At 62.0% G+C, this 27,762-nt stretch overlaps 1 protein-coding gene across 14 annotated transcripts; it reads right to left on the bottom strand.

Annotated features, from left to right (window-relative positions):
* Nucleotides 1–549: 549 nt before the first annotated feature.
* CIC (capicua transcriptional repressor) lies at nt 550–27,525 on the bottom strand. 14 transcript variants are annotated; one of them, XM_073795898.1, is made up of 22 exons: nt 27,381–27,525; nt 27,044–27,298; nt 21,452–24,241; nt 9,432–9,581; nt 9,110–9,344; nt 8,896–9,025; nt 8,618–8,800; nt 8,372–8,537; nt 7,286–7,488; nt 6,965–7,190; nt 6,391–6,494; nt 4,889–6,116; nt 4,610–4,797; nt 4,121–4,242; nt 3,857–4,023; nt 3,465–3,755; nt 3,046–3,371; nt 2,525–2,826; nt 2,275–2,429; nt 2,066–2,197; nt 1,634–1,765; nt 550–1,545 (listed from the first exon to the last, which is right to left on the bottom strand). In XM_073795898.1, exons 3-22 carry the CDS (start codon nt 24,228–24,230, stop codon nt 1,178–1,180), a joined length of 7,587 nt encoding a protein of 2,528 aa, XP_073651999.1. In that variant the 5' UTR covers nt 24,231–24,241; nt 27,044–27,298; nt 27,381–27,525; the 3' UTR covers nt 550–1,177. The 14 variants fall into 14 exon arrangements, 13 of the variants coding, with proteins under 13 accessions (XP_073651999.1, XP_033702295.1, XP_033702289.1 ...); XM_033846404.2 differs by lacking the exon at nt 27,044–27,298 and having other exon boundaries at nt 27,381–27,506; XM_033846398.2 differs by lacking the exons at nt 27,044–27,298; nt 27,381–27,525 and adding an exon at nt 26,597–26,877 and having other exon boundaries at nt 2,275–2,426.
* Between the last annotated feature and the right edge of the window lie 237 nt (nt 27,526–27,762).

Below are 27,762 nucleotides of genomic sequence, written 5' to 3' on the forward strand. Positions count from 1 at the left end.
CTGGAACTTCTGGTGCTCTGGTTCTAGCTTAAATGTGACTTCCTGTGGAAGCTTCCTGACCTTCCCACCCCTAGCAGTCATCCCTCCACACAGCGTATGGGTATTTTTCTCTCCAGAGAAGCACTGTCCACAGGCTGTGACAGAGGCGTAAACCAGGAGAGGTTCCTTCTGGCCTGGCTGCAGTGCTGGTTCAGTCCACACAAGGGCAGCAGGGGTCACTGGGGACAGCGTGGTACTCTGGGCTGACTGGCCTCCCCACCCAGTGCCACCCCTGGCTCAGACCTCTCTCGTTCAGCTGGAACGTCAGAGGTGAACTGCTCTTCTTGTAGTACCACATCACGGGCCTTCCCGAGCTTGTGCGTGTTAGACGGCTTAACAGGCATCTTGACTCTGCCCACCACGTCCCCCTGATGTAGGGAAGGGACGGTCCTGGAATCGCACCCCCCACCTCACGGTGGTTAGGGGGAGAAGTCCAGCTCCACTGCCAGCTGGGGGGCGGACTGGTACGGCCAACATCCCTTCTCCCTTCCGAGCAGGCAGCCACACAGGTGTGTTAAACAGCTTTAATCTCGGTCATTGCGGCTTCTCAGCACAGTAAGAAATATTGCACATGATCAACATGTTTTGTTCTGGGGATGGGGACAGGGTGGGGGAATCACCTTCTTAGAAAGTACAACCCAAGCTGGGAGGGCAGAGGGGGTGGGGAGAGAGAACCCTCCCCGTGCCTGTGGCAAAGTGCAGGAGCCCCCACCCCCAAACTAACCTGAGTCCAGCCCCTCTGGGGAAAAAAGGGGTACATGAACTCCCCCTACTCCACAGGCGCCTCCCTGTGGCCCTAGGCCCACACTACCCTCCAGCTTGCAGCCCTCACACGAGCCATTTTGCATAAAGTACAAGTGAAAAGGTCTGAAGGTAACACACTCCAGGTTATGTACAGGGGCTCGGTGAAGGGAGACTGTGCCCCCTGCTTCCCCTCAGCTGCCCCCCATCACAGGGAGGGAGCTGTGGGGGGAGGGGGAGAGACAAGAGGAGCAGGCCTCATTCCGTCCCAAACTGGAAAGGACGCAATGGCTTTGCTGGGGAGGAGGTAACCATCCTGCCCCCCCATTCCTGCCACCTACATACTGTCCGTGTCCTGAGGGGAGTACTGTGGGTCTGGGGTCTTCTCAGGAGCCCCTCACCTGCCTGTGGCAGCTGTGGAGGGACCAGAGGGGGGTGGTGAGGGTTGGGGGGGCCCTTCCCAGCCAGGCTGTCCGGGCCCCGGCTCTGGGGGCGGAGGCAATGGCGGGGCAGCCGGGGCCGTGCCAGAGTCCGAGCCAGGTGAGGTGGGGTCAGGGCCCCCAGCAGGGCTGGGAGTGGGGACAGGGGCAGCAGCAGTGACAGTGGGGGGCGGTCCAGGGAGGGGGGCCTCGGCTCCCGGGGGCTGCTCCGTGGGAGTGGCCGCCTGCATGATCTTCTGGCGCACCTCACGGATCTTCAGCTGCAGACAGACCTTAGAGGGGAAGATGTCTGCATAGCGGGCCTGGAAGGCTGCCGTGGCCTGGGCTGTGGACAGAAGGGTGGTGCGGAGGGCAGGGTGAGATGAGTGGGTAGGCCCCCTCCAAGTGCCCCCCAAGACTCCGCACCTGCTTACCTGATGGGAAGAAGCCATGGTCCTGGAAGAGCTGCATGACGAGGGCCCGGCGCTGGTCCAGGGTGCGCCGCAGCGACGAGTAGGGCACCTTCTCGTATTCCAGCTCCCCGAGCACATCCTCAGCTTCTGTACCTGGGAGCAGTGCAGGGAGCACAGTCGAGCCTCCGCAGCAGCCTGGCCCTCCACCACTGTCCGAGGGGCCACTCCGCCCTCACTGAATTCTATTTCACAGTGGGGTTTAGAGATGGAACCCACCCAAGGTCACGTACCAACTTAGGGACCTGTTGAATATCAGAACCCACCCTTGACCTGCTGTCCTTCCTCTCAGCAACACCCACCCCACCTCTCCCATCTTTAACCCCGTTCCCGGGACCCCCACCCCCCTTGGAGGCCCTAGGACCCCCGTAGCTCTGCCTGCCACCACACCGGCACCTGTACGGTCAAAAGTGAAGATGTCCCCCTCGCACTTGGCACTCTTGGGGGTGTTGGGCTCCGAGCTGCAACTGGAGCGTCTCCTCATCTTACGCTTGGGCGAGGTGGGGTCCTCGGGGGCTGAGTCCAGGTCTGGTCAAACAGAAGCAGGCTCAGTGGAGATGGCCCCAGTCTGTCCCACCTACCCTGGGTGCCTTGCGCTCGCCTACCAGTGGAGTTCTTCCTCTTCTTGCGGTAGGAGCCCAGGATGGCCCGGGGTGAGGTGGCCAGAGACTGCAGGGTGGGCGAGGGCAACACCTCCTCAGGCCGAAACTCGGGCAGCTCAGCAAAGCGCTCTTCGAAGTCCACCTCCGACAGGACCCTGCTGGAGAGCGGGCAGGGTCACCTCCTCTGCCCCAGCCTGCAGCTGCCCCCTCTGCCACCAACCCACACACTCCAAGTCCCCCAGCCCATGCTCACTTGTCCACAGAGTCAAAGGTCTTCTTCAGGGGCGGGGGCCGCACCTTGACCTTCTTGCCGACACTAGCCGCCTCCTTGCGCTCGGGGGTGTCCCCAGCTGCCCTCCCACTGCTGCCCTCACTGCTGCTGCCGCTGCTACCAGGGGCTGGGGCTGGAGCCGGGGCCGGGCTGGGAGGGGTGGGAGGCTCCCCTCGGCTCTCCAGGCCCAGCCCGGGGACACGCCAGTCTGAAGATGAGCTGGGGAATTTGCTGGCCTGGGGTGAGGATGGCAGGGAGATGGAGGACACTGGGTTCAGACTCACCTGGGCAAGACCCAGAAATACAAAAGATGAATGCTGACGGCCAAGACACAGAGCCATGGGGAAGACCCAGTCATGCAGACAGACAGGCAGGAGGACAGAGGAGGACCCACAAGGGCACAGTTTGGACAGGGACGGAAGAGGGGTGGAACAGAAGGGCAGGCAGGGGACTGAGGGGCCAAGCCCAGCAGCAGGGAACCCCCAGGCCTGCTGGACACTCACCATGGTCTCAGGGCCCTTGGCACTGGTCCGCTCCTCAGCAGGTGGGGGCGGCGGGGGACTGCTCCGGGCCGGGGGAGCCCAGGTCTCTGGGGGCAGCGGAGGGGCTGGTGTTGTTGGCCGCCCCTCAAGCTCTGACTCAGATGCAGGGGGCTCACGAGCTGGGCCGGGCTCCAACGGCTGCCGGGACGCAGGGCCTGGCCGCCCAGGGGCACCTGCCTCAAAGGAGCCCACAGGAATGCTGGCGATGGCCGCCTTCACTTTCTGGGGGGCCTTGGGGGTGGGCCGCTGGGCCTTGGGGGCCACTAAACTGTAGGTCATGGAGCCTGCTGGTAAAGAGAGTATTTGCTGAGCCAGGCCTGACTAGAGCCCATCCCCTGGGTCTCCCCACTCACCCCACCCTCGGTTGGCCCAGCACCCACCTGTGGCACTAGGAAAAGGGCTGGTAGGGGCCGGGGTGGCAGTGGCGGGGGCCGGTGGGCCCTTGGGCAGGATGGTGGCAGCAGGTGGGGTGGTGTTGGTGGCCACGGTGTAGACCAGGCCTGGGGGAGCCTGGGATGGCTGGGCCAGGGGTGCTGAGGAGGTGGGTACGGGGCTGCCAGGGTAAAACGCTGTGATGACGGGACCACTGGGGGCTGCGCAGGTGGGAGGCAGCTGGGGGCTGGGCACGGGTGACACGCCCACCTGGCCAGGAGCCAGCAATGGGGCTTGGCCTGCAGAGAGAAAGACAGAGGAGAGGCAGGGGACCGAGTTAGGGCCGGAGCTGCCTCAGCCCCACCCTTGGTCCCCAGCTGCCTGCCAGGCCACCCCTCACCTGAAAGCAGGGGCTGCACGAAGGCGGGGCCGCTGGGCCCCAGCGAGGTGAAGCCTAGGGCTACTGAGCTCGTGGGTCCGTACGAGGTGACTGTTCCGGCCTGACTGGAGGCAGGACTGGTACCCAGGGGCAGCGCATGCCCGCCTGCTGACTGCACGTAGGTGATCCTGCCGCAGGGAGAGGAAAGAGGAAGGTGTAGGTGAGCTGGCCCCACCTAACCCCTTCCCTGCACTCACCTCCAGATGAGGGCTCAACTGCCATTACCTGGTGGAGGAGGGCAGCAGAACCTTCTGAGGCTGAGAGGCGGGTCCGGGGAGCGTGGCCGGGCTGAGGGGCGGCACCAGGCCGCTGGGTGTGCTCACAGGCACCGGAGTTAGCTGGATGATCTGTGGGCAAGGGCACCACAGGCTGAGGTGAGCTGGGGACCCAGAGTGAGGCAGGGGAGGACCAAGACCTCGGAGGCTGGACCTCAGCAGAGACATGGGACAGAGAAATTGGGATGGGGACGGGAAGGGAGAAACGAAAGCAAAGAAGACAGCGACAGATAGGAAACACAGAGAAGGGACAAGGTACAAACACGGAGGGCAGAATCAAGATATGCACAGATGTCGAGCAAGACAGACACCAAGAGACAAAAAGGGAGAAAAGGAGAAGACTGAACGACAGACAGACGCAGAAACCACGGGACATAGAGGCTAACACCCAGGAAGAGAAGAATAAGAAACAGGCGGGCCACCACCAAGGTGCCCTTACCTTGCTGGGTGGCTGAGCACCGTTCTGCACAGGTACTGAGAAGGGTGGGCTCACCAGGGGCAGCGGCTGGCCGGCCCCTCCTCCCCGCACTGACATGCTAGGGGTGGCCAAGGGCACTAGTACCTTCCCAGGTAGCAGCTGGGCTGAGCCACCCGGGGGCGGGGCCTGCACAGGAGAAACTGACTGGGCTGCAAGTTGAGAGACAAGGGAGCAGGTGGTTACAAAGGAGTTGAATAAGCCTGTGGACCCTCTCTGTATGCTGCCCAGCCCAGGCCTCACCTTTCGGGGGCGGGGCGGAGGGTACGGACTGCAGGATGGGGATGCCAGGAGTGGGTGCGGTGGCAGCCAGGACTTTGCCGTTGGTGGAGGTGCCCGGTGGGAGGGTGAAACGGATGCTGGTGGTGGGTGCAGGGCCGCTGGGAGCCGCTGCCTTGGTCCCAGGGGCTGGTGCTGGGGCAGGCGCCACTTGAAGTTGCTGGGGCAGCGTGGGCAGAATATACTGCACCTGGGTGATTCCCCCAGCCTTGCCCAGGGGACCTGGCTGCAGGATGCCCAGGGGCATTGGCCCATTGGGCCCACTCCCAGCACCTGCTCCTGAGCCCGCAGCCGTCCCGCTGCCAGGGCCCCCCTGGGCAATGAACTGGACAGCTGGGGGCGCTGGGGCCCCATAGCCCGGGGCGCCCACCAGCAGGTTGGTGACAGTGGCAGGCGCCTTCCCTACAGTGCCCAGTAGGGGTCCAGCCACCAGATGTGAGGCTGTTGACGTGGCTGCTCCCGACTTCTTGTCTGAATACACTAAGCTGACGCCCAGTGGGGAGCCCCCAGGCGCCCGGGACCCAGCGACTGTCTCAGTCCTGGCACCGGCCGTGTCATTTGGAGACGCTTCTGCCCGGCCAGAAGTGGGGAAAGGCTTAGAGGCGATGGGCACAGGAGTGCTGCTGACAGGCCGCACCACATTGGTGACCATGGTGGCGGCCGGGCGGGACAGGGGGGCTGCTGGGGCCCCATAGGCCAGCGACGGGGCTGGGGCCGAGGGCATGCGAGCTCCGCTGCCCTCCCGTTCCTCCTTGTTTGAGGGCAGGACCAGTGTCTGCAGAACACTTCCTCCCCCGCTGGGAGGTGCCGCAATGACTGAGGGGCCTGGTGGCTCCAGGCCCCCCACGCTTTCAGGTCTCTTGCGCCGGAAGGTGGCAGGATCCGTGGGGAGAAACCGGGTGGCCTTAGGCGTTGCTGGGCCCCCAGTTCCAGGGGGTGGGGGCCGTAGGGGACCTGTTGTGCTGCCCTGACCTGACTCCTGGGCCTTGAAGGTCCCTGAGCCCAGCGGGAAGGAGGTGGCTGCTGAGGCCGAGGAGGAGGCAGGCGAGGATGAGGAGGATGGGGTGGGCCCGTAGCCTTTGCCGAAGCCGGCAGGTGGATCTGGGGGCCCTGGGGGCTCAGGGTCCAGCGATGGACGGCAGTGAGTAAAGGAGGAACGGATCACAGGCGAGAACACCTTCCGACCAAATCCCTGAGTGGCAGGAGAAGGGAGACACAAGCATGTCAAGGGAGCCTGGATACCCACACCCTGCCCATCCTGCCCATCCCAACCTCCCCGTCCCGCCTGGCAACCAGGCCAGCCGAAGGCCTCCACTCATCCAGGCTGAGACCCAGTTCCCCACGAAGCAAGTAGCTCACCCTCTCTGCGCCTTAATCTCCCCCTCTGTCAACGTACAGAGAAGTTAACATTCCCCCCACTTCCCAGGATACGTGAGACCAGACAGCAGCAAGTCCCAAGCTCTCACCTTGCTGCCCTCTGGGTCCTCCCCAGAGCTGTCTCCGCTCTCGCTGTCGGTCACCCGCTCCTTGCACTTGAGGTCAATGTCAGTGGTGCTGAAGCCATCGTCAGCTGAGAGAGCAGAGGGAACAGTGCTGGTAAAGGGCTGGGTGCAGGGCTGCCCAGGAGGAACAGTGTGGAGCCTGGCTCTGGCCTCGGCTCTGCCCCGAGTCAGCAGTTAAGTGCTGTCCAGGAATGCTGTTCCTCCCCAGGAACAAGTGTTGTTCCAAGTGTTGTCCAGGAATGCTCTGCCCACCTGCCCGCCAGCAGACCCTAAGAGCACACTGGTAACAGCACCTAATACTGTGTCCAATGGCCCGGCCATGCCCGTGTCCTCCCGGCTTCCTGTCTGGCTTGGGGCTTCTTGCGGGCAGGGCTGGGCTTACTCAGTAGGGCCTGAACTGAACATGCCCGCAATCACACACGAACATGGAAGGGAAGAAAAGGAAGGGGCCTAAGGGCCTGGACCAAATCTCCGCCCACCCTCCAAACCTTAGCCAGCTGCTTCCCTGCATAGGATTCCGGGCCCTGCAACTGCTTACCAATGACATCATCATCCCCTTCCTCCTCACAGATGACCATGCGTTCCTCGTCACTGGTCATGTCCTCACTGGCTGCACGCTGGGAACGGGAGGCCCGGGTGGGCAGCAGTGGGGGCCGCCCACTGGCTGCCAGAGTGCCTCCCTCACCGGGGGCCGCAAAGGGGCCTGGAGCCCCATACTGGGTGGAAGGCTTTGGGCCAGAGTAGGATGCAGGACCAGACACCATCTGCAGGAGAAGTGCAGGGAGAGTTCAGCCAGTGCTGTCACCGTGGTCAGCCCTCCCTGCACATCGCCCCTACCCCCATGGCCTGCACTCCAGACCTGAGTCAGTTCCTGTAGTGCCTGGCTGTCTACTTCCCCGCCATCCAGGCTGTGGACCCCGCTGTGGGAGAAGGCTCGGGGCCGGGCTGAGCCAGGTCCGCCGACTGTGTGCAGACGTTCTGCCCCACAGGAGCTGCTCCCCGGAGCCTTGGTGTCCGAGCTCAAGAGCGTCTGGGCTGTGACGGACAGGAGCTCCGAGGACACTGTAGGGTGGAAAGAAAAAAGTGTCACAGTCAGGAAGCCTCCTCCCAGTGCCCAGGCTGGCCAAGCCATCCACAGATATTTCTAGATACCAGGCAGAAGCAGGTTGGACTTCCTGGGCCACCTGGCAGAAAAGAGATACCACCCACCAGGCCAGCATTTTCCCTGGTTCCTGCTCTCTTGGGTTGCGAGGAGCAAGCCCACTGCTCCCTGGGAGGCAGCCTTTCTGAGAGCGTGAAAGCCTGGAGACAGGTATGTGTGGCGTTGCCTAACTAACAACTGCTGGACTATCTGAGCCTCTACTCCCTCATCTCAGAGAAGAAGGAACGTCTCCTCCCTCACAGAGTCGTGGGCCCAAACCCACAGGATCACTCCAGAGAAGCGCCTCAGAATGGTGCCGGGCACACTGAACACCCTCAGTCAGTAGAAGCAGCCAACGAGGGGCTTCCGACTGTGGTCTTGAGAGCCAGATGAGCTGGGGTTTAAATTCAACCTTTGCTACTTTCTAGTTTTTTAGTGACTTCACGCCAGTGCTCTTTTCTCTCTAACCCGTTTCCTCACACCTGCAAGGTTAGGCACGCTTCTGAATACTGAAGATTATGCTCCTCTTGCCGCCTGTCATAGTAAATGCTCAGCAAATGACACTTGACAGTAAGACTTCTGCTCAGAAACCTTATCTATTTGGACCTCCCTGACCCCTTCACAAGTGATAAGTACCAGTTCCTTTGTGAGTAAGGGTCCTCAGATAAAAGAGGTAAAGCTAAAAAAAAAAAAAAAAAAAAAAAAAAAAAAAAGAGGTAAAGCTGAGAAGAGCTTCTGGGGAAGGGGGTGAGCAAGCAAAGGGGAGGTCGGTGTCAGGGCAGAAGAGCCAAAGGGCTCACTAACCTCCAGGGGCAGCGGCGGTGCCTGTCTCCGACATGCTCCGCTCCCTTGGCTCCTTGTGCCCCCCTGCCAGCCCCAGGCTTGTAGGCTTGGCCTCTGAGCTGGACTTCTTCCGGTCCTTGTTGCACCACTTCCAGTCTGGGTGGGCCTTAAAGTGGGCCTCTTTCACCTGGCAGGAGAGGGCAGGGAGACCCTTCACTCACCCACCCTGCCAGAGGAAGCCGAGCAGCTGAGAGGAGGCGGAGTTACCTGGAAGGCCAGGTCGTGGTACTTCTGCTTCTCCTTGGGCCCCAGAGCATACCACCACTCGCCCAGGATCTTACTGACGGTCCGGTTGTCCTGGTTGGGGTGACGCTGGTGGACCAGGGCCCGGTGCCGCTTGCTGAAGATCATGAAGGCATTCATGGGCCGCCGGATATGGTCCTTCTCCCTCTGCAGTAGACACAGGCCCGAGCAGGAAGGTTAGGACTGGGGAGACGGGCTTGGGCGGCCACAGGGTGGGCTGGGGACAGGTGGAGATGAGGCACCTTGTTGGGGCTGCGTCCATCCTTCTCTGAAGATGAGTCTCGTTCCTTGGGCAGGGCGCTGAGGGACTGCGTCCGGCGTTTCCCAGGCGGCAGAGGCAACTGGATCTCAGGAGACATGATGGAGAGGAAGCTGTGGCGGGAGCGGCAGGGCAGTGAGAGCCATGTCTCTGGCCACTCCACCCTCCTCCCCAGTCCCAAGCCTCAGGGCACTCACGCATCGTCGTGGTCACTCTCTGTCTCACTGTCCAGCCGGGGCTCTCCTGGAGGACCAGGGGCCTCCTCCTCCGTCGTGGGAAGGGGGCCCTTTCCAGGTTCCACCACCCCCAAAGTGTGGGGGGGTCCGGGCCCTGGGCTCTCAGGGCATGTAGCTCCAGGGGGCCGCCCGGGGTCAGCATTCCCCGTCCCGCCTGGTGGCTGCTCGTGAGCAACAGCTGCCGACTCAGCAGGCTCTGGGGGCAGAGCGGCAGGCAGGTCAGAGGGCTCCCGGGCCATCTCGACCCCATCCCCATGCCTTCCCAGAGCCTCCCAGCCCTCACCTTTGCTCTGGTTGGAGGCCACTAGGTGGCTAGCAGGTTGCTGGGCCTCACTTGGCTGCACGGAGGGGTCAGGCTGGCTGGGGGCCAGGAAGGGGACTAAGGAATGCCAGGGGAACACGGCCACAGAGCGAGGTTCCACGTTCGTCCACACTGTGGGAAGGAGTCAGCTGAGCTGTGTGGCAGGAGAGCTTGGCCTTGACCCCCAACTCAAACTCTTCTCCACCCTGGACAAGGTGGCTCCACCCCTTCTTTACACCCCCTTCCTCAATCCCAGAGCCCCCTGGGCTCGTGCATGTGACATCACTCAGGAAAAACTCCTCCCTGAAAGAGTTCTAGATTTTTAAGAAAGAAAACAGAAGCAGGGAAACGGTCCTCACACCCCACTCCCTCCCCCACCTCCACCCCCACCTCCACCAGCCTTGCCACCAGGGACCAGGCCAGAGAAACGACTGGCTCCTGTCGCCAACCAGGCCATGTTTGCTTGCCAACTCACTCCCTCAAGGCCCCTAGACCTTAGCAAGGCTGCAGACCCTCCCTCAGTCAATTCCCATCACCGTGTTGCCGTCTGACAGTGCCCCTCACCTTGGCCTCATACTCCCTTTCTCTTTTCCTGAGGCAGACGGCCCAGTCCCCCTACCCTCTCCTCCCTCCCCACTACTCACAGGGCATGGGGTCTCAGGCCTTTCTCCTTGCCTCCCTCCCTCTACCACAGACCCCAAGGAGCCAGACCTGCCTTTCCCAGGCTGGGCACAGGTGGCTCCAGCATCTCTTTCCTCCTCAAAGACAACCTACTGCCCATGAAGAGACCTCCCAGCCTCCCTCACTCTATACCCCTGAGCTTATCTCCAGTGTAGTGTCCAGCCCCCTTGCCCAAAAAGATGGGAGGATGTGGTAAACTCTTCAGACAAAAAGGCACAGACAATGGGACAGACGAGAGAATTATTACAAGACTCTGCCCAGGCAAGGCAAAGGGGCCAGGTGTTTCCTTAAGGCTACGCACAGGAAGGTACTTCCCTCACCAGGGCGCTGGTCCTAGAGGTCCAACCTTCTGCTCCAGGAGCTGGGTGGTAAGGGAGCCAGCCCACCCCTTACGGCTGAGTCCCACCCCTGGCTGGACTCCTGGGGCTGGCCCAGGCTGGGAGTGGGCTTCCTACTCACTGCCAGCTCCCTGGGGGAAGTGGAAGCAGCAGAGGAGGCCCCTGCTAGGGGAAGACCAAGAAGAGAAGAGGGAAACGCCCTAGCCCTGGTCCCCATCATTCCAGGCTCCCCCTGATCTCGATCAATCTGACCTAGGCTGATTCCCCCCGCCAATGCCTTCCAAAGGCTGGCCTAGCGGAGCCCCTATGTGAGGCACTGGCCTCAAGACCTGATTCTGTGAGGTGCTGACAAAACAAAAAAGTAGATATCAAGGCAACAGAAGAGGAACAAAGAAGCCCACACTGGAAAAAGGACTCAAAACACTATGAAGATCCCATCCACTACCACGGAGGCACTGGAGCCCCAAAAGCCTGCTGGGCCCTCCAAACCCATGACAGCCTTCAGAGACCCGGACCTGTCCCTCTCTTCACAAGGATCTTTCCCATCAGGCCCCCTCATCTTCTGCTGGGTGGGAAAGAAGGGGCCCAGTATACAATGGGAGAACAGTCTTTTGGTCCTGTCCCTCCTGAACTCCTCCCTAGTGCACTACCCTCCAGGTTCCCGGGTCTCTTCCTCTCTCTGAAAAGCAAATCACCAACACGTCACTCTGTTCTGAGCAAACAGTGCCTCACTCCCTTCCCAAGACCTGTCCTTAGCCCCACTACTCAATCACAGCCCCTAGTCCCTTCTCCCTCTATTCCACACCTGGCACCAGCAGGTCTCACGCTGCCCCTATTCTAATCCATGCCAGGTACTCTGGCACCCCTCCTCACCTCCCATGACAACATACCTTTCCCACCCCACACCTAAACACCACAGCTGTCCTCAGCTACTCCCCACTCTGCACTCCCATCCCTCCACTACACTCCCACCTGCCGTCACTAACCACTCAGACCAGCCGAGCTCTGTAACTTTCCCCTCTACTCTGCCTCCACCGTTCTCTTACTATAACCCCATCACCATTACTTCGCACTCAGCACCCCGACACCTTGACCCCCGCAGTCCCAGGGCCCAGGCGCTACTGACCGAACATGCCGAGGCCACGGGAGGCCGCGCCGGACGCGGGCACCAGGGGCCTGTGGGCTGAGTACATGGTCCGGCACGGGGTGGCCCGGCCGGGGCTCGCGCCTCCTCAGCGGCCGCCGCCGTTCCGCCCGCCGCCGGCTCCTCGGCCGCCACCGCTCGGGCCCGGGGGGAGCTGGAGGCCGTCGCCGCATGCCCCCCCCACCGCCCCCCCACTCCGGCCGCCCCACGCGGGGGGTCTCAGCCGGGCGCGCCTGCGCACAACGCCGCCTGCCTCCCGCCGCCCGGGGGGCGGGGGGAGGTCAGAGCGCGCCGGCCCCGCCCCGCCCCCCGGCGCGCGCGGGGGCCGTCACGGGGCGCGCGGCACCCAGGCCATCGGCGCCGCCCCCTCCTTCTCCCTCCTCCCGTGCGGAGCCGGGCGGGCGGGGCAGGTGGGGCGGGGCGCGGCGCGCGTGCGCGGGGGCGGCCCCCTCCCTTTCCCCGTTCGCTGGCTCGCTCCCTCCCTCCCTCGCAGCTCTGGCGGGTAACGGCTCTGGCCCCGAGCGCCCCGGTTGCCGGCGCCGCGCCCCGCCTTTCCGGGCCTGGGGCCCGCGGCTCAGCGCCGGGTCGGCCTCCGGCCCCAGACGGGCAGACGGACGAGCGTGCGTGCGTCCGTGCGCTCCGAGCGAGCCCCGCGCCGAACCGCCGCCGCCTCCCCGCCCCGCCACTACTACGCGCTCCCCTCCCCCCGCCGCACCTCCCCCCGCCCCTTCCCCGCTTCCCCCGCGGCCTTCCGCGCAAGCCCGGCCCACCGCGCGCGAGCCCATTGGCTGCCGCCGCCGCGCGCGGGTCAGGCCCCGCCGCGCCCGCCCCCATTGGCCGCCCCGGGGGAACGTCAGTCATATGCAAATAAGGGCAGGGCGGGGCGGGCTCCGGTTGGACCCAAGCCGGCCCGGGGCGGGACCGTGGGAGGAGGGCGGCAGGGAGGGCGCACTGCAGTAAAGGCACTGAGCCAGGGGGGCGGTTCGGGGCGCCGCGCTGCAGAGGCCCGGGGCTGTGGGTGGTGCTTGTGTGTCCAGTCCGCGCGAGGAACACGCTCACGCGCGGCTCGGCCCACCTCCCTCACGCCCACCTGGGCACGCGCGGCCCCGCAGGGCAGACAAACTGCGTGTAGGGTTGGGCGAGCCACCCCCTGAGCCCTCACCAACTCTCACAACAGCAGTCACAAACACACACACGCACACACACTCCTCATAGACTTTCCTACCACACCCATTATCTCATACACAATCCAGGGTCACATGTACCCTCGGTCTTACACACGAAGTCAGAAGTCACACACCCGGAACACCTCACACAAATGTACTACCTCCCACACTAAACGTCCATCACTCCCCACCCACCATCACACACACTTGTTCTCACCCATCTTTTTCACATCACCCATTTCATACATGCCCTGTCATATGTGCTTCATCAAGCATATCCTCATACATATCCACCAGCCCATGTGACTCATACAAACACACAGCATATCAAACAGGCAGAATTATCTCATACACCTCATCACAGCCACTGCTTGTCCACAGCACACACCCTACATCCCTCCAACACAACCACACACTCATATGGCCTTCCTGGCAACCCCCAACCCCAACACAGGTAACTCTCACAAATGCCATCATACTGACCCCAAACACTATGTAAACTTGCCCTGGTGAGCACTAACTACTTCAGTACCCTGGCTCAGGAGGTAAACAAAGTGCCATGGCCATTCCCATTGATTCAGCTACCCTGCCTGACACTTAGCAGCCACCTGGGACCCTCTACCTCACAGTGTAAGGCAGGGGGCCACCACTCTGGGCTGGGAGCCACCCTTTCCAAAAGAGGAAGAAAGGAAACTAACACTGGGGCTGCTACATGCTGGGCGCTTGTATGTATAACCCTGTGCACTGAATCCTCACAGCCACTAGGGAAGTACACTTTATTATGCCTGTTGTTCAGATGAGAAAACGAGGCTCAGAGAAATTGAATAAATTGTGCAAGATCATGCAGCCAGGACATAGCAGCCCAGCACTCCAACTCAAGTGCTCTTTCCACTACTGAAAATTTCACCTCAGGGTGGACACAGGCAGAGAGACTCCCAACAGAGGTCTGGGAATATGTTCAGACAATGATATCAGAGGGACTGGTGAACTATAGAAAGGTCAGAGGGTACACACGGAGACACGGGCAAGGTCTGGGGCCCACCAGGCAGAGACGCAGAGGCCTTGGATCACCCAAGAAGGGCCCTGAGGCCACATCCAGTAAAGGCAGAGGCCTGGGGTCACACCTGGGCAGGTAAAGATTGCACAGGCTCAGATGCACCAAGACTAGGGTCCTTCACCGGTGGGATCAGTGATAGGCACAGACAAACCCTTTTCCCAGCCTTCTGCAGCTACAGACAGAGATGAAGGCATGGAGAGGGGGCAAAACCCGGGTAACCTGGGCCCAGAGGGAAGGGTAAGGTCTGTAGCCCTCTGACCTCCAGAGACTACAGGTCCAGACACTTGGCTGTGAGCCTGGAGAGACCAACAGAGGGACTATTAGGTGACTGCCCCCTCCTCCCTATGCAGCCCCAGACTCAGACCCTCCATTACCTCACTGCCCCAGGGACTGCAATGTGAAGCAGAAATCAAGGCTGAAATCAATGTGGCCTGCTCTATCTCCCTACCGCTGCCCCCTCCTCTCCCCACCGGTGAGTCACCTACTGGCAAGTTAACCCCTTCCCCACTGCAATGAAGCCCAGGGACTGAGCTCAGAGGAGCCCTGCCGCCAGCTCCCCCACTTCTGTTGGGTGAGAAAAAGAGCTAAGCCTGGCACAGTAGGGAAAGAGGGCCCCAGACATCTGGGAGGGTTGCACATCTGGTAGAAGACAGTGCCCACATAGGAGGGATGGGAAGAGGCCCCTTACAGGGCAGGGTACAGCCAAGTGGGGGCCCAGCCTAGCAGGGAGGGGCCGGAATCTGGGCGGGAAGGGCCCCCCTGCCCTGGGCACTGGGCCAGCCCTATACTTAGCTTCCATTGTTTGGAATGGAGGAACCCTGAGTGGGGGTGATTAGGAGTGGAGAAGAGGGAGCAGGTCCTGTCCCCAGACAGCTCCATATCTCTAGCCACCCCCAACCCTAACTGGGGCCTCCCTAGTTGGAAAAGTCTGAGGGGGGTTCCCCAAACCAGGGCCCCAGCCCCATCAGAGAGGGGGTGCATCACCATCCTTCACTCAGAGCAGGTACTAGGCAGAACTACGGTGCAGCCACCCCCTGCACGACCCCATAGCCAACTCCACAAAAGGCTTGGCCCCAAACAGCCCGCACAGCACCACCCCACCCCAGCCTGGGGACAGGGAGCCCAGATGGAGACAGCAAGTGCCACCCAGGGTGGCACAGGCTGAGGCCCTGCCCAAAGGCCTGGGGCGCACAGCCAGGGATGCCGACAAGCTGAGGGACAGGCAGACATGCTCTGAACTCACGGGCCCCCGTTTACTGAGCACGAGAGGCACCGTGCCCCGCCGCCTGCGGCTCCCCACCCTGCTCTCCAGGCCCGGGTCCCCCGCCTCGGCTCACCACCCCAGTGTCCCCAGCTCCCCTCACCCGCTCTCCACATACACACCCACCCACCCACCCCGGGCGGCGTCGGAGACGGCCAGGGTTGCCTGGGGAACGAGCCCAGGATTGGACTGGTGCTGCTCGGGAGGGATGGGGGCCTAAAAATAGCGCCAGGGTGAGTCAGTGAGTGGGGCTGGGGTAGGCAGGGGGACCAGAAGGGAAAGAGAGGCAAGCGAGAGGTGCGGGGGAGGCTCCCCAGGGATTGGAAGATGGGCGGGATAGGATGGAGGGCGGGATATGGATTTGGGGGTAGAAGAGGGGGTTGAGGGGGCGTGTACAGGCGCCGGGGCTGCGAGGGCTGGTCCCCGCGGGCTGAGGGAGGGGCCACTGCCTGGGCGGAGGAGGGGGCGCCGCCCTGCGTTCTCCTCCCCAGCCCCGAGCTCACGAGATTTTCCACTCGCCGCCTGGCCCCCAGCCAACTCCCGTCGGGCCCCACAAAGCCGCTTTGTGCTGGGAGAGCGGGCGGGCACCCGGCCGGCCTGACACCCACGCGGGCAGCGGCGGTGCGCGGGTCAGCTGGCACCCGAACTGTCTGCTGCGGGGGGGGGGTACCCCCACCCTGCCCAAGGACGCGGCCGCGCAAGGGTTAATGACGCAGGGGCCAGGGTAGCAAGTCTCAGCCAATCGCCGTCGGCGGGCGCGACAGCGGCCAATGGGAAGGCCGGAGGCCCGACGGCCCGGGCCTACCCCCTGGGGCGCGAGAATGGGCGCGGCGCTGACTAGGTGCCCGTCTGGATCCACAAAGCCCCCGGTACACCCTGTTTCCCGGGCTGCTTCGCAAAAAAAAAAGGCTCAGAAGGGCGTAGGATCTCGCAGTCAGGAGGTGGCACGGTCAAGATTCGAGCCCAGGTCTGCCTGGCTTCAGAAATCAGCTTTTCCACCGAAATGGGGAGACGGGGGTTCCCAGTCCCAGGCCCCCAAGCGGAGCGGGAACAGGCAGGGGACGGGGTGCGGGCGGAGGCGGCGGCGCGGCAGGCTAGGGTCCAGCCGCCTGCGGTGCAGCCGCTGCCGCCGGTGGTAATGGGAGCCAGACGCCGTCGTCGCCGCTAATGCGCCTCCCTCTCGGCCACTAATGGAGCCATTAATGCCGGGCGCCGGGGGCTGAGGGCCACACACACCACCCTGCCGCTGCGCATGCGCGCGCCAGCAGCCCCGCCACCCGCCGCCAGCAGGAGGCAGCCTGACCCCTTGCAGTGCCTGGCGCTGGGGGCTCTTCCAAGACTCACTTCACTCCTGCTACCTCAAAAAAGCCTCTTCTCTCTCCCGCAAATCATCCTCTTCTTCCCAGCCTAGGTCTCCTTCCTTTCCAGGGATCTTTGACACCCTGATCCAACCCTTGCCCTCTGCTCTAAACCCTTTCTCGGCTCTTCACAGGCTGACATTCAAGCATGGCCTGGCTGGACCTGTCCTCCTTGGCACCCTTCTGCCAAGACTAGGCTCATGTCAGCTCCAGCCTTAACTGGCCACTCAGAGGTCATGCACTTTCATCCCTCCTGGCCTTTGCTCCTGTGGCTAAGCCTGGATGGCCCTTCCCTTTCTTTCACTACCCTGAAATCCACTCATTCCTGCTTCAGGTCAAATGTCACCTCCAGTGAGAAGCCTACCTGAACCTTCCTCACCGCCTCGCATTAAGCCACAGAGTTTTCTCTCTCCTCGGGCCTCCCCAGGCTCTGTATCTCCCTCTGCTCATCCTTGCCGGTGCCTGTATCCACATCTGCCTTCCCCACCCACTTATCCCAGGGCTGCTCAGCCTGGACCTCGTAGAGGGATGAGGAGTGACTTCTGGTGGGAGAGAAGGGGTTCACTGTTTGAGACAAAACAAATTCTGGTGGGCAGAATCTGGATCTGGATCTGGGGAGTCAGGACACCCTTGGCTCCTCTCTGGGCCTCATCTTCCCGACGCACCCAAGCATAGCTGGTGGATGCCGCCTGGTCTCTGAGGTCCTACTGGTTGGGGTGGACTGCACGTGGGACTCAATTAAATGGGGCTGGCACCGAAGTGTCTCCTGAAAGGCAATGGGGGTGGTGGTGGTAGGGGTGATCTGGGTCATGCCCTCGAGCAGGTGGGTGGGCACAGGAGCTGCTTTCCTGCTTCTCCCCCACAGCCGGATCTCCTAGCTTGGCCCAAAAAGCCCCCGCCTTCCTGCCTGTCTTGGGAACAGGTGCTTGGGTGTTGATGAGTCTGCAGGATGGCCCCCAACACCTCTCAGCAGGTTTCAGGGACATTAGTGGGCATTTAATTTGTCAAGGGACATGCGGGGGTTCCCAGGCCTAGACATTCTCCCAACACTCCCCATTCTCCCACCTGTTCCCCAAGGAGCAGGAGACCTGGTGCTTAGCAACTATCCACTGACTTAAAGGAACAGAGTACCTGATGTGCACAGAGTGGGGGTGGGGGCTAGGATGGGGGAAACATGTCTGTCTAAAGAATGGGAGAAGGAGGGCCAGAGGAGAGGCCAAGGCTGGACCAGAGACAGGATTCCAAGATGGGGGAATCACAACAGAAAGGTGGTGGAATGAAGCCTCAGACCAGAACTGATGTCTAAGGAGGTACAAACCTGGAAAGGCATAGAGAGCCAGACTCAGATAAAGTCAGACAGAAGTCCAGAGAGAGAGAGACTCGGGGCCAGAAACAGAGCCCTAGACAGAGACAGACATAGGAACCCAAGAGAGAGACAGATAAACATACAGTGGCTCAAACAGGCAGATGGGCAGACAGGCCCAGGAGAAGGGGCACTGCCTGTCAATATGGGGAAACCAGGCGGAAGCTGGGAGCTGGAAGGGAGGCCATGCCAGAAACAGGGCTGAGACATCTGGCCTCCTGGGCCAGGGCTGCAGGCCCTGGGGCGGCTTCCTCTCCTGGGGAGCAGGCGGGAAGAGTCAGAGGGAGGTGGCAATGGCAGCTGGCTGGCCCGGCCATGCACAGAATGTAGAGAATGCCGGCCCGCCTGCTCCGGCAAGTCCCCCAGCGGAAGCAAATGCCTGGCGGGGGGGCAGAAGCAGGCAGGCTGCCCCGGGCCACCCCCTCACACCTGCTGCCCTGACTGAGGGTCAGGCCCTGGCACGGGCGGGCAGAAGGGGCCAGGACTATAGCCTCACTCTTCCACTGGGCACAGTCTGCCCTATCTGGGCCTCAGAGGGAGAAGGCCCCAAGGTGCCTACCTCCCAAGGGTTTAGGGAGGCCTCTGAGAGAAGAACAAAAGGGCCTGCTGCCTGGGAACCTGAGGGCAGCCTGGATACCTCAGCATGGGTGTAGTCAGGGAGGCGCTGCTCAGAACCGCCAGGACAGGCACTGGACAAGTTCTGACGACCAGGTGGCTTCCAGCAAGGGGCCTCCCCTCCCTGAACCTCAGTTCCCCCCCTCCCCCTGACAACAGGGCTGGTAATCCCTGTTTCATAGCATCAGGACGTTGCGATGAGGCTGGGCGCATGGTAAATGCTCAATAAAGTGGGCTACTATTATTGTTTTCATTATTCTAATTGAGAGTGCTTAAGAGCCTGGGCTCTGGAGCCTGACAGCCTGGATTCACACTCTGGTTCTCCCTCTTCCTAGCTGGGTGACCTTGGGCAAGTCACTTTGCCTCTCGGGCTACAGTTTCCTCCTCTGTCTACTGGAACTAATAATCGTGCTGATCTCCTGGGTTGTTGTGAGGATTCAGTGAGTAAAGGCTCAGTCAGCGCTCACTGAGCAGTGTGCCAAGCACATGCATGGGTGGTACTCAATAAATTATTATTACTGTTACTTCTAGTAGGAAGAGTCCTGTGATCTAGAGATCGAGAGACCTGGTTCAAGGCCCAGTCCTGCCCCTCCCTAGCTGGGTGACCTTAATCAGGACTCTTTTTCTGTCAGGGCCTCATTTTCCTCATCTGGAAAATGGTGGCAGGAACCCCACCCCCCACCCCCGACCACCCTGGTAGGTCTCAGGTCACCTGCATCGTGCCATCCCTCCCCACAGGGCAGCAGTGAGGGGCATGACTGACCGATGCTATGTATGAGGGCAATGTCGGGGGCTGTAGGCATGCGGGGGTGGGGGCTGAGGGGGATGGTAGGAGTCCGTCTGCTTCAGTTTCTTCATCTGCCTAAGGATAGGAATCCCCGCTGTGCCCACTTTGTGGAATTTTGCTCATATCAACGACGATAACAAATGTAAAAAATGTTGGGGGTGGGGCAAAAAACACAGCTCACAACCTCAGTATATGAGCATGAGGGGCAAGCGTAGTCTTTGTGTCCCTCTGCCCGGGTCTGGGCTGGATCTCAGTGAGGGCAGGGTCTGGGCCCCTTCCTACATTGGTCTTTGCACCAGCCTAAGACACAGCAGCTCCTACCCAGATCCACAGCCCAGACTCTTTCCCCCCTGGTCTCCCTGCCTCTGGTCTCAGGGGCTGGAACTCACCCTTCATGGTACAGCCGTGGTTGGGTCGGCTCAAAACCTTCCATGGCTCTCAGGATAAAGTTCCCAAGTCTTAGAAGGACCCTCTATGATCTGACCCTTGATGTATTGCTCACCAACACAGCCACACATCCCAACACTCACCCACTGTCTAGAGCCCCTGACTTAGCAGATTCAACTTCCTTCAAATTCTTGCTTTCGCCTCAAGGCCTTTGCACACTCTTCCCTCTGCCTGAAGGTCCTCCTGCCGGCCTTGCCAGGCTCCCCTCTGCATACCCTTCAGGTCTCACTTTAGACTCTGCAGGTCTCACTTTAGACCCTGCAGGTCTCACTGGCCCCTTCTCCAAGAAGCCCTCCCTGACTTCACATGGCCTCCTGGGCTTCCTCCACCCCAGCCCTGACCACTCTGGACAGCTACTATCTGGGGACAGGTCTGTCTTACTCCAGGGACCATGAGCCCTTTGAGGACAAAGCTGTGTCCTTAGCATCAGCCAGCATAGGGCCAGGCACAGAGAGGGAGTCTCAGTCAACAGTGAATTAATAAGTAAATAAGAAAAAGATGCCAGGGAAGGGGCTGGTGACGGGTCTGTCACCCTCCATGAAAGTTGCTCTGACAAGGTCCAGGCCAGCTAGCTTTCCAGCACCATCTCAGAAATGCCTCTCCCCCCACCCCTGGCCTCAGCCCTCTAGCCACTCTGGCTGTGCTCAGCAGTGCTCCTTCTGGCCTCGGAGCCTTCCCAACGGCCTCCTAGGAGGTTCTCCTGTCCCACGGTTGCTAGTTCCAACTCATCCTTCAACTCTCAGCTTACACGCCCTTTCCTGAGGGCAGCCAGACTAGGTTCACATCTGGAAGCATGCCCAGCTCACGCCCAGCTCCCCGCCATGGCACTGACCACACCTGTGCTATTTACCAGGTGCAGTGGTGAAGATGAGGGCTCCAGTCCTGGTCCTGCCACCACCTGGCAGAAGGACCTGTTGGAGCCTCAGTCTTCCCATCAGTAACCCAGGCAGGTTGGTCACGAGCCAACCTGCCTGGGTTTGAAGGCTGGCTCCAGGATTTACTAGACATGTGACTCTGGGCAAGTTACTAACCTGGCCTCAGTTTCCTCTAATTTTTTTTTTTTTTTTTGGCCGCACTGCACGGCTTGTGGGATCTTAGTTCCCCAACCGGGGATCGAACCCGGATCCCTGCAGTGGAAGTACGGAGTCCCAACCACTGGACCACCAGGAAATTCCCAGTTTCCTCTAAATGAGCATAATCATAGCAGGGTTCAGTATGTTGTGAGTGCTACGTTAAGGGGTGGGTGTGAGGGTTAGGTGCGATAACCCACTTGCAGTGCTTATCACAGTGATACCCCTGCCAGTCCTCCAGGCGTGGGAGCTGTCAACATGATTATCATCTCTGTTACCCCATCAGCTCTGTGGCGGCCTGGCTTTGAGCCTGCACTCAGGAAAGGTGTGCTGACTGATGGACCCCTTCAGAGTACATTCCCAACAGGAGGCTTCTGGAAACACTGCACTGAGCCTTCAAAGTCCACGCCCGGGGACCTCCCTGGCAGTCCAGTGGTTAAGAATCCGCGCTTCCACTGCAGAGGACATGGGTTCGATCCCTGGTCGGGGAACTAAGATCCTGCTTGCCGCACGGTGCGGCCGGAAAAAAAAAAAAAGAAAAACTCCACGCCCTTGCCTAACACGTGAATTCCCACCGGAACATCTGTGCAGAGAGGAGGCCAGCCTCCCCTTGAATCCCACCCAAGGTGGGGAGCTCACCTCTCTTGAGAGCCAGTTTGCAAGGGGCCCTGTGCAAAATGAGCCCTCGCCCAGCCCATCCACCTGAACCTCTTACCTGTCCCAGGCCGGCCCATGATGACTTCCTTTTTGGGGGCAGGATGGCTGGTGTAGCTGCTGGGCACCAGGACGGGCAACAGGGCAGCAGGTGAGGGGTGGAAGGCCACCGGCTGGAAGGGCGAGGAAGCCAGGCCAAAGGTGGGCATCGGCTGGGCCACGGCCGTCGGTGCAGCTGGAGGCACAGTGATGGGCACGGGGGCCGGCAGAGGTGGAGGCAGGCCAGGCTTCCCACTGGCCATCCCAGGCGGCACCGGAGTCTCTCGGCAGCCCCGCCCAGGTCCCCCGGCCCGTGCCTCACTGCCAGCGCCCACCTCCCCAGGGAATTTGGAGGGCAGCGGCACGTCGGGGTTGCGGACGATGACGGGTGAGTCCCGCTGCACGGCAGGCACCCTGCGCACGGAAGGCCCAGGATCCGAGGTGAGGCCGGCAGGTGGGGGCAACAGCAGCAACGGCGAGGGCTGGCGGGAGCGGGAGAAGGGCACGGCGGGCGACACAGCACGGAAGCCAGCCGGTGTGGAGGGTGTAGGTGTGTGGGACACCGAATCCACACCAGAGTCTAAGCTGTCACTCTTGGGGAAGTCTGGGGCGGCTCCTCCGCCTGCTGCACCAGGGGCCCCCAACGCCCCTGGGTGGGGCAGCAGCTCTGTCTTCCGTCGCCCAGGGCTGATGGGCACAGTAAAGGTCAGGTTGGTCTGGAAGGTAGGTAGGATGCCAGAGGAATGGCGCTCTCGGGGGGCAGGTGGGGGTGGGTGAGGGCCCAGGTCTGGCGGCGTCAGCACGCCTGCCTTAGGGGTGCTGGCGCTCAGGTGGCGACTGCGAACAGCAGTGCGTTGGATGACTGGCGAGGCGTTGATGGGGCTGAAGTTGGCAGGGCGGAAGCCGAAGAGTGGTGAGGGTGAGGGTGACGGGGCCGGCGAGAAAGGTGACTGCGTAGAGACGGGGGAGAAGGAGGGTGTGCCCGAGCGAGAGCTGCCCAGTGACACCAGCATCACAGCCGCTTCACACTCATCGAACTCAAAGCGTGACAGGTCAGCAGGGGCCACCAGGCGTGGGCGTGAGTCTCCCCGGGCTGCCACGCTGCTGGCCTCACTGTCCCGAGACGTCTCATCACCCCAGTCGAACTCGGTGCTGCCCTCACGGGCCGCCACACCAGCTGGCCTCCCAGCCCCACCTGGGCCACTGTCCGCCAGGCCCTCCATCTCCTTGGTTCGCATGGACAGGTGGCGGGAGCAGTAGCCCCGCCGCTGGGACTCCTTCATGCAGCCATCTCTCGAGCACAGCCGTCGCCACTGCTTGCCATTGAATTTCTTTCGAATTCCATTGGGTGTGCAGACCACATCTCCCTTCTTGTATTTCTGCTGGGCTGCTGTCAGTGGCGTGCGGGCCCGGGCGGCCGGTGCAGCCCCCTTCTCCAGGGAGGCCACGCTGCTGCTGCGGCTGCCACCCTGGCTCCCCTCCTGGCAGGGCGAGGGCTGCTCGCCAGGGCGGCCTGGGCCGGCGAAGGCTGGGGACTTGGGTGGCGGTGACAGGAGCTGGGGCGGGGGCAGTGGGAGCAGGGCCGGGGTGCCCAGGGCTGGCGGGTGCTTCTCCTCACCCTCCTCGCAAGCCCCCAGGTGGCCACCAAAGCTGATCTTGGAGACCTCGGCATCCTCGGGCTGCTTGAGATCCAGGGCAGCAGGGCAGGGGGGAAGGGCAGCCCCCGGCTCGGCCTGTCCCTCCTCAGGACCCGCCGGGGGCTTCCTCGGCAGGGCTTCGGGCTCCCACGGGGGCCGCAGCAGGCGCAGGCTGGAGCGGGCCACCCACACCGCGTCCTCGGGCTCACGCTGCGGCGGCTGCGGCGGGGTGGCCGCCGGGCCCGGCTGGGAGCTGGGGCCAGGGCTGAAGCGGACCTTGTAGGCAGCTGGCTTGGCGGCCACCTCCACCACCACCCCGGCACGGTAGGCAGCCACACCGGGCTCCACACAGGTACAGACCGCTGTGCCCACCACCAGCGCAGCCGGCGGTGGCGTGGCATCCAAAACCACATCCACACCACTGCCAGGTGCCCCCTCGTAGAAAGTCAGGGCCCGGTCCCCAGGGAACTGCACACCCAGGTCCTGGCTTCGGCGCACCTGGCGCACCACAGCCGGCAGGAAGAGACCGTCCCCACGCCGAGCCAGCACCCGCTGGGACCGCAGCTGCCGCAGGTCATAGCCACCGCTGGTGCTGCCAGGGGGCCAGGGACCTAAACCACCAGCTTCGGCCGGCTCATCTTCCAGGTCGGCCGAGTGCTCGCTGGCTGTGTCGGTGGAGGAGGAGCGGGCAGAGGTGGGTGGCTGCGGAGGCACCCCCGGGGTGCCCGCCTCCTCGGGGGTCCGTGCCCGCTCTTCAGGGGCACCAGCCGCCCCACTGCTGCCACTGCCGGCCCCATGCTCCTCCACATACTTCTTCTTGGGCGCTCGTGACTTGAACGTGGCCGTCTTTCGGCTGAGTGAGGGCTCCCAGCGGCCTGCCTCCCCCTCCCCCTTGGGTTCCTCGGCTGGGCCTGGGGCCGGGTCGTCGGGGTGCAGCTCTGGGGGCAGCCCTTCAGCCCCTGTGCCCCGCTCGGCCTCCTCCTCACCCTCCTCAGCCTCTTCTGGCCCCGGCTGCTGCTGCTGAGCCTCATCATCTTCCTCCTCTGGCTTGTCACCCTCCCCAGCCCCTCGCCGCCTCAGGGCCTTGGCCCTGGTGGCTGGGGGGGACTTGCCACCGCTGCCAGAACCTGGGAGGCCGGCGCACGCCTTCTTCATTGGTTTCATCTTTCGTCCACCTGCAGGGTGAGAGGCCAGACACGGGTCACTGGGAGCGACTCGGGAACACCTCCACACCCACTGCCCCCAAGACTTCCTACTTGCTGAGGTCACTGCCTCAGCGCCACGGTCCCCAAGCTCTCCTTCCTGGCTGTCTTCAACTCACGTAGGCCTCTGGCCAGCACCCAGACACAGACTGGCACTCGCGTCCCCTGAGCTATACGCTCTGGTTCCTTGGGGACCCTCACATGATCTGCTTCCTCTGCAGAGGACAGTAGGTGCATGCACACACTCTGACTGCCCCAAGGGGACGTGAGAAGCACTAACGGTTCACGTCTTTGGAGCACTCACTTGGAGCCGAGCCCTGGGCTAAACTTGCCTTTATTAACCCATGTCATCCTCACAACAGCCCTAAGAGGCAGATGCTACTATCAGTCCCATTTACACTCGAGGAAACTGGGGCACGGAGAGATCAAGCAACTTGTCCAAATTCATCCAGCTAGGAAATGGCAGAGCTAAGATCTGAACCCAGGCAATCTGGCTCCAGAGTCTGTGCTCCTAACCATTTCAGTGTGCTGCCTGTCACATGATCCTTGTGCTGTCACTGTCCAGAGAACACACACACACATGCACAGGCACACAGTCACAGAAAGGGAGATGACTGGGCTGTGATGTGAGCCTCTCTCTACCACCCCCCACCCCTGCCCGGGCAGCCTGGCATGGCCAGGCATTGTGGGAAGGAGTGGGCAGCTAAGAGTCCCAAGGGACAGCTGCCCACTCTGCTCTGCACCCCAGGCCTGCCAGGTATAGCCATCTCCCCAGATCCTGGCAGGGAACAGGCAGGGGCACGTCTGGGGCAATAGCTCATACCCAGTGCTATGACAGGGCCGTGCATAAGCACACACGCACACGCGCGTGCACACACACACACACACACACACACGGCACACACACGTCATCACACAGTGGGACACAGAGCTACACCGCAGGGTTTCACTGTCCCACTGGATGGGAGCCTGCCCCTCCCCCCACAGCACCCAGCATGATACCCAAAAGCCCAGCCACCCCCCTTCTGGTCTGCTTGCATCCCCGCCCTGACTGGGCTGGCTCTAACAGGGTGGCTGAGCCGACTGGGCCCCCCTGGCCCCCAAATATGCCCTCAGACTCCAGGTGGGGTAAGTGGGAGAAGGTCAAAGAAAGCAGGACAAGCCCAGCGGGCCAACCTCACCCACTTCCTGAACAGTCATTACTGCCCGCCCCCTTTCAAGCTGCCCTAAGAGAAGGGAAAAAACTTTACTCTGAAGTGACTGAGAGAACCTGAGAGGACAAAAATGGGCCTCTGGGAGGGTTGGGGGATCCAGGACCATAGCCAAACACCATCAGAGGCACCCCGACGCCGTCTTCGGGCTCCCATGGTACCGCTGACCTCATGGGAGAGTGACCTCTCCCACTCGGGGCCTGCTGCTCCTCAGGATCCTGCAGTCCCAGGATGCCCCTTCTCTGGGCCAATCCTGGGGTCCTCACAGGCAAAGGCTGGAGGGCCCGGGGCTTCTCACACTGGGGCAGTCACCCAAGTACCCGGGAGCTGGGCAGCCGCCACCACCTTCTCCCCACTGACCTGCTGGGCCACCATCCTGGGCATACCCCACCCAGGGCCTACAACCACACTGCCTGGCACCCCTGGACCCTGCTGCCCGGCCCAGCCTCTTCACGCCAGAAGCCAAGCCTCTTTCTTTCCCCTGGGGCCTACTCTCTTCCTGTCCACACCTCTTTGGATAACTCCCACCCAAGGCCCTGTGGGCCCTCACCTCCCTCAGGATCTGAGCAGTAACTCCTGAAGCCCAGGCTGGCCCAGGCTTTTCAGGGTCTCATGTCCTCTGTTCCCAACAGGCCTCCTGGCACCAGCTTCTCTGCCACTCTCTCTCCCACCCTGTCACCATCTCTATCTCTAGCTCTCTCTTCACAGGCCCTAGGCCCCCTCCTCAGTCACCCCCTCCTTGTCACCCTCATCTATCTCTGTCACCTCCTCCTCCCAGTCACTCTCATGTCAGCCATCTCTGGACCTGTCACCTTCTCTCCCCATCACCTCTCCTTGTCACCCCCTCCAACTCTGTCCCCTCCCTCTCCCTGTCACCCTGATCTAGTCCTGTCACCCCTCCATTCCTGTTACCCATTCTCTGCCCACCACCCCCTCCTTATCACCCTTTTTCTGTCACTCCTCCTCCCCACCACTTCCTCCACTCTGTCCCCCCTTCCCACCACCCCGCTCACCCCTTTTCCCCTGTACCCCCTCCCCGTCCCTGCCACCTGTCCCCTCTCGGCCCCCAGCACCCCAAATCCCCCCTGCCCGTGTCAACCCTGGCCCCGCCCCTCACCTCGGGCTCAGCGGGGTTACGGGGCGGGGGGCCGTGGCCCCGGCTCGGTCCGGTCCGGTCCCTCCCCGCCCCCCTCCGGCTCTCCCTCTCGTTTCTCCCTTTTTTTTTACTCCAACACACAAAATGGTGAATGGACCTGCAACAGCTGGAGCAGCCAGCCAATCAGCGGCCACAACCCCGCTGACCGGCGCCGTCCTAGACCAATAGGTTTTCGGAGCCTAGTCGGCTCCGCCTCTCAACGACGAGCGACGCTTGCCACAACCAATCGCGCCCACCCGGCAGCGCTAGGGGGAGGGGCCAAAGTCCAAGATCGGCCTCCCTCTGGGACCGACACCAACCTGAGCCTACGACCGCCTGATCAGCCTAGGGTCCTGCCTTACAATAAGTAATGGACACCAGCATTGACCAATCGCAGACCGTTTTAGTGCAGAATGACGAATACAGTACCCTGTCGTCTTGCACTCTAGGCCGGAACCCAGCCTCTGCGAGGGACAGTAGCCAATGAAATGCAAGAAGGAGGGGCTAAGGGACAGGCTCTCCAATGAGCAAGCTCAGAAGGCGTGGCCTCAGCGTTTGTTGACCGGCTAGTCGCAATTCCTGCTGGGAATGGTAGTCTTCTTACGTCTCCGGCCCATAGTCGACAGTACATGGCAGACTACAACTCCCATGTGACAGAGTGCCTGGCGCTCCGAAGAACCCGTGCTAGGAGAAAAAGTCGAAAGGGCAGTTCCTCGTGAGTCTCACTGGGCGCCAGGAGCATCTTAGACCCAGGGCCCCGACTCACCCGGATTCCCGGCTCTGGCGTCGCTGCTGGCTCCTCTCAGTGGCGGCGGTAGCGGCACAAGGGGGAGGTGCGAGGAGCAGCCAACCGCCACCCGCGAGGCCCGCGGCCAATCAGCAGCGGCCGGGGCGGCGCAATGACCTCACCGGGTTCTACTCTCTTACCCCTCCCCCACGTGGTTGTTGCTGCCGGTAGCCGGGAGTAGGGAAGTTGGGGGGGAGGGGAGGAGAATAAGTGATGTCACCTTTCCCCCGCTTGATTGGCTGCCGGGTGGCGGGGACTACAACCAATCAACAGTCTCGGAAAGTCTGGCGCGGCCCCGCGGAAAGCCCTGTTGCCACCGGGAGGGGAGAGAACGAGCACTTGAGGGGTGGCGCGCGCTGCA

This window comes from Tursiops truncatus, chromosome 19 (genome assembly GCF_011762595.2).
Source record: "Tursiops truncatus isolate mTurTru1 chromosome 19, mTurTru1.mat.Y, whole genome shotgun sequence".
Taxonomy (NCBI): domain Eukaryota; kingdom Metazoa; phylum Chordata; class Mammalia; order Artiodactyla; family Delphinidae; genus Tursiops; species Tursiops truncatus.

Coding starts and splice junctions, on each gene's coding strand:
- CIC (XM_073795898.1), bottom strand. CDS start 24,230: ATGAAACCAATGAAGAAGGCGTGCGCCGGCCTCCCAGGTTCTGGCAGC. Junction 3,372..3,464: donor CCCTTTTCCTAGTGCCACAG/GTGGGTGCTGGG, acceptor TCTCTTTACCAG/CAGGCTCCATGACCTACAGT. Junction 1,546..1,633: donor CCATGGCTTCTTCCCATCAG/GTAAGCAGGTGC, acceptor TTCTGTCCACAG/CCCAGGCCACGGCAGCCTTC.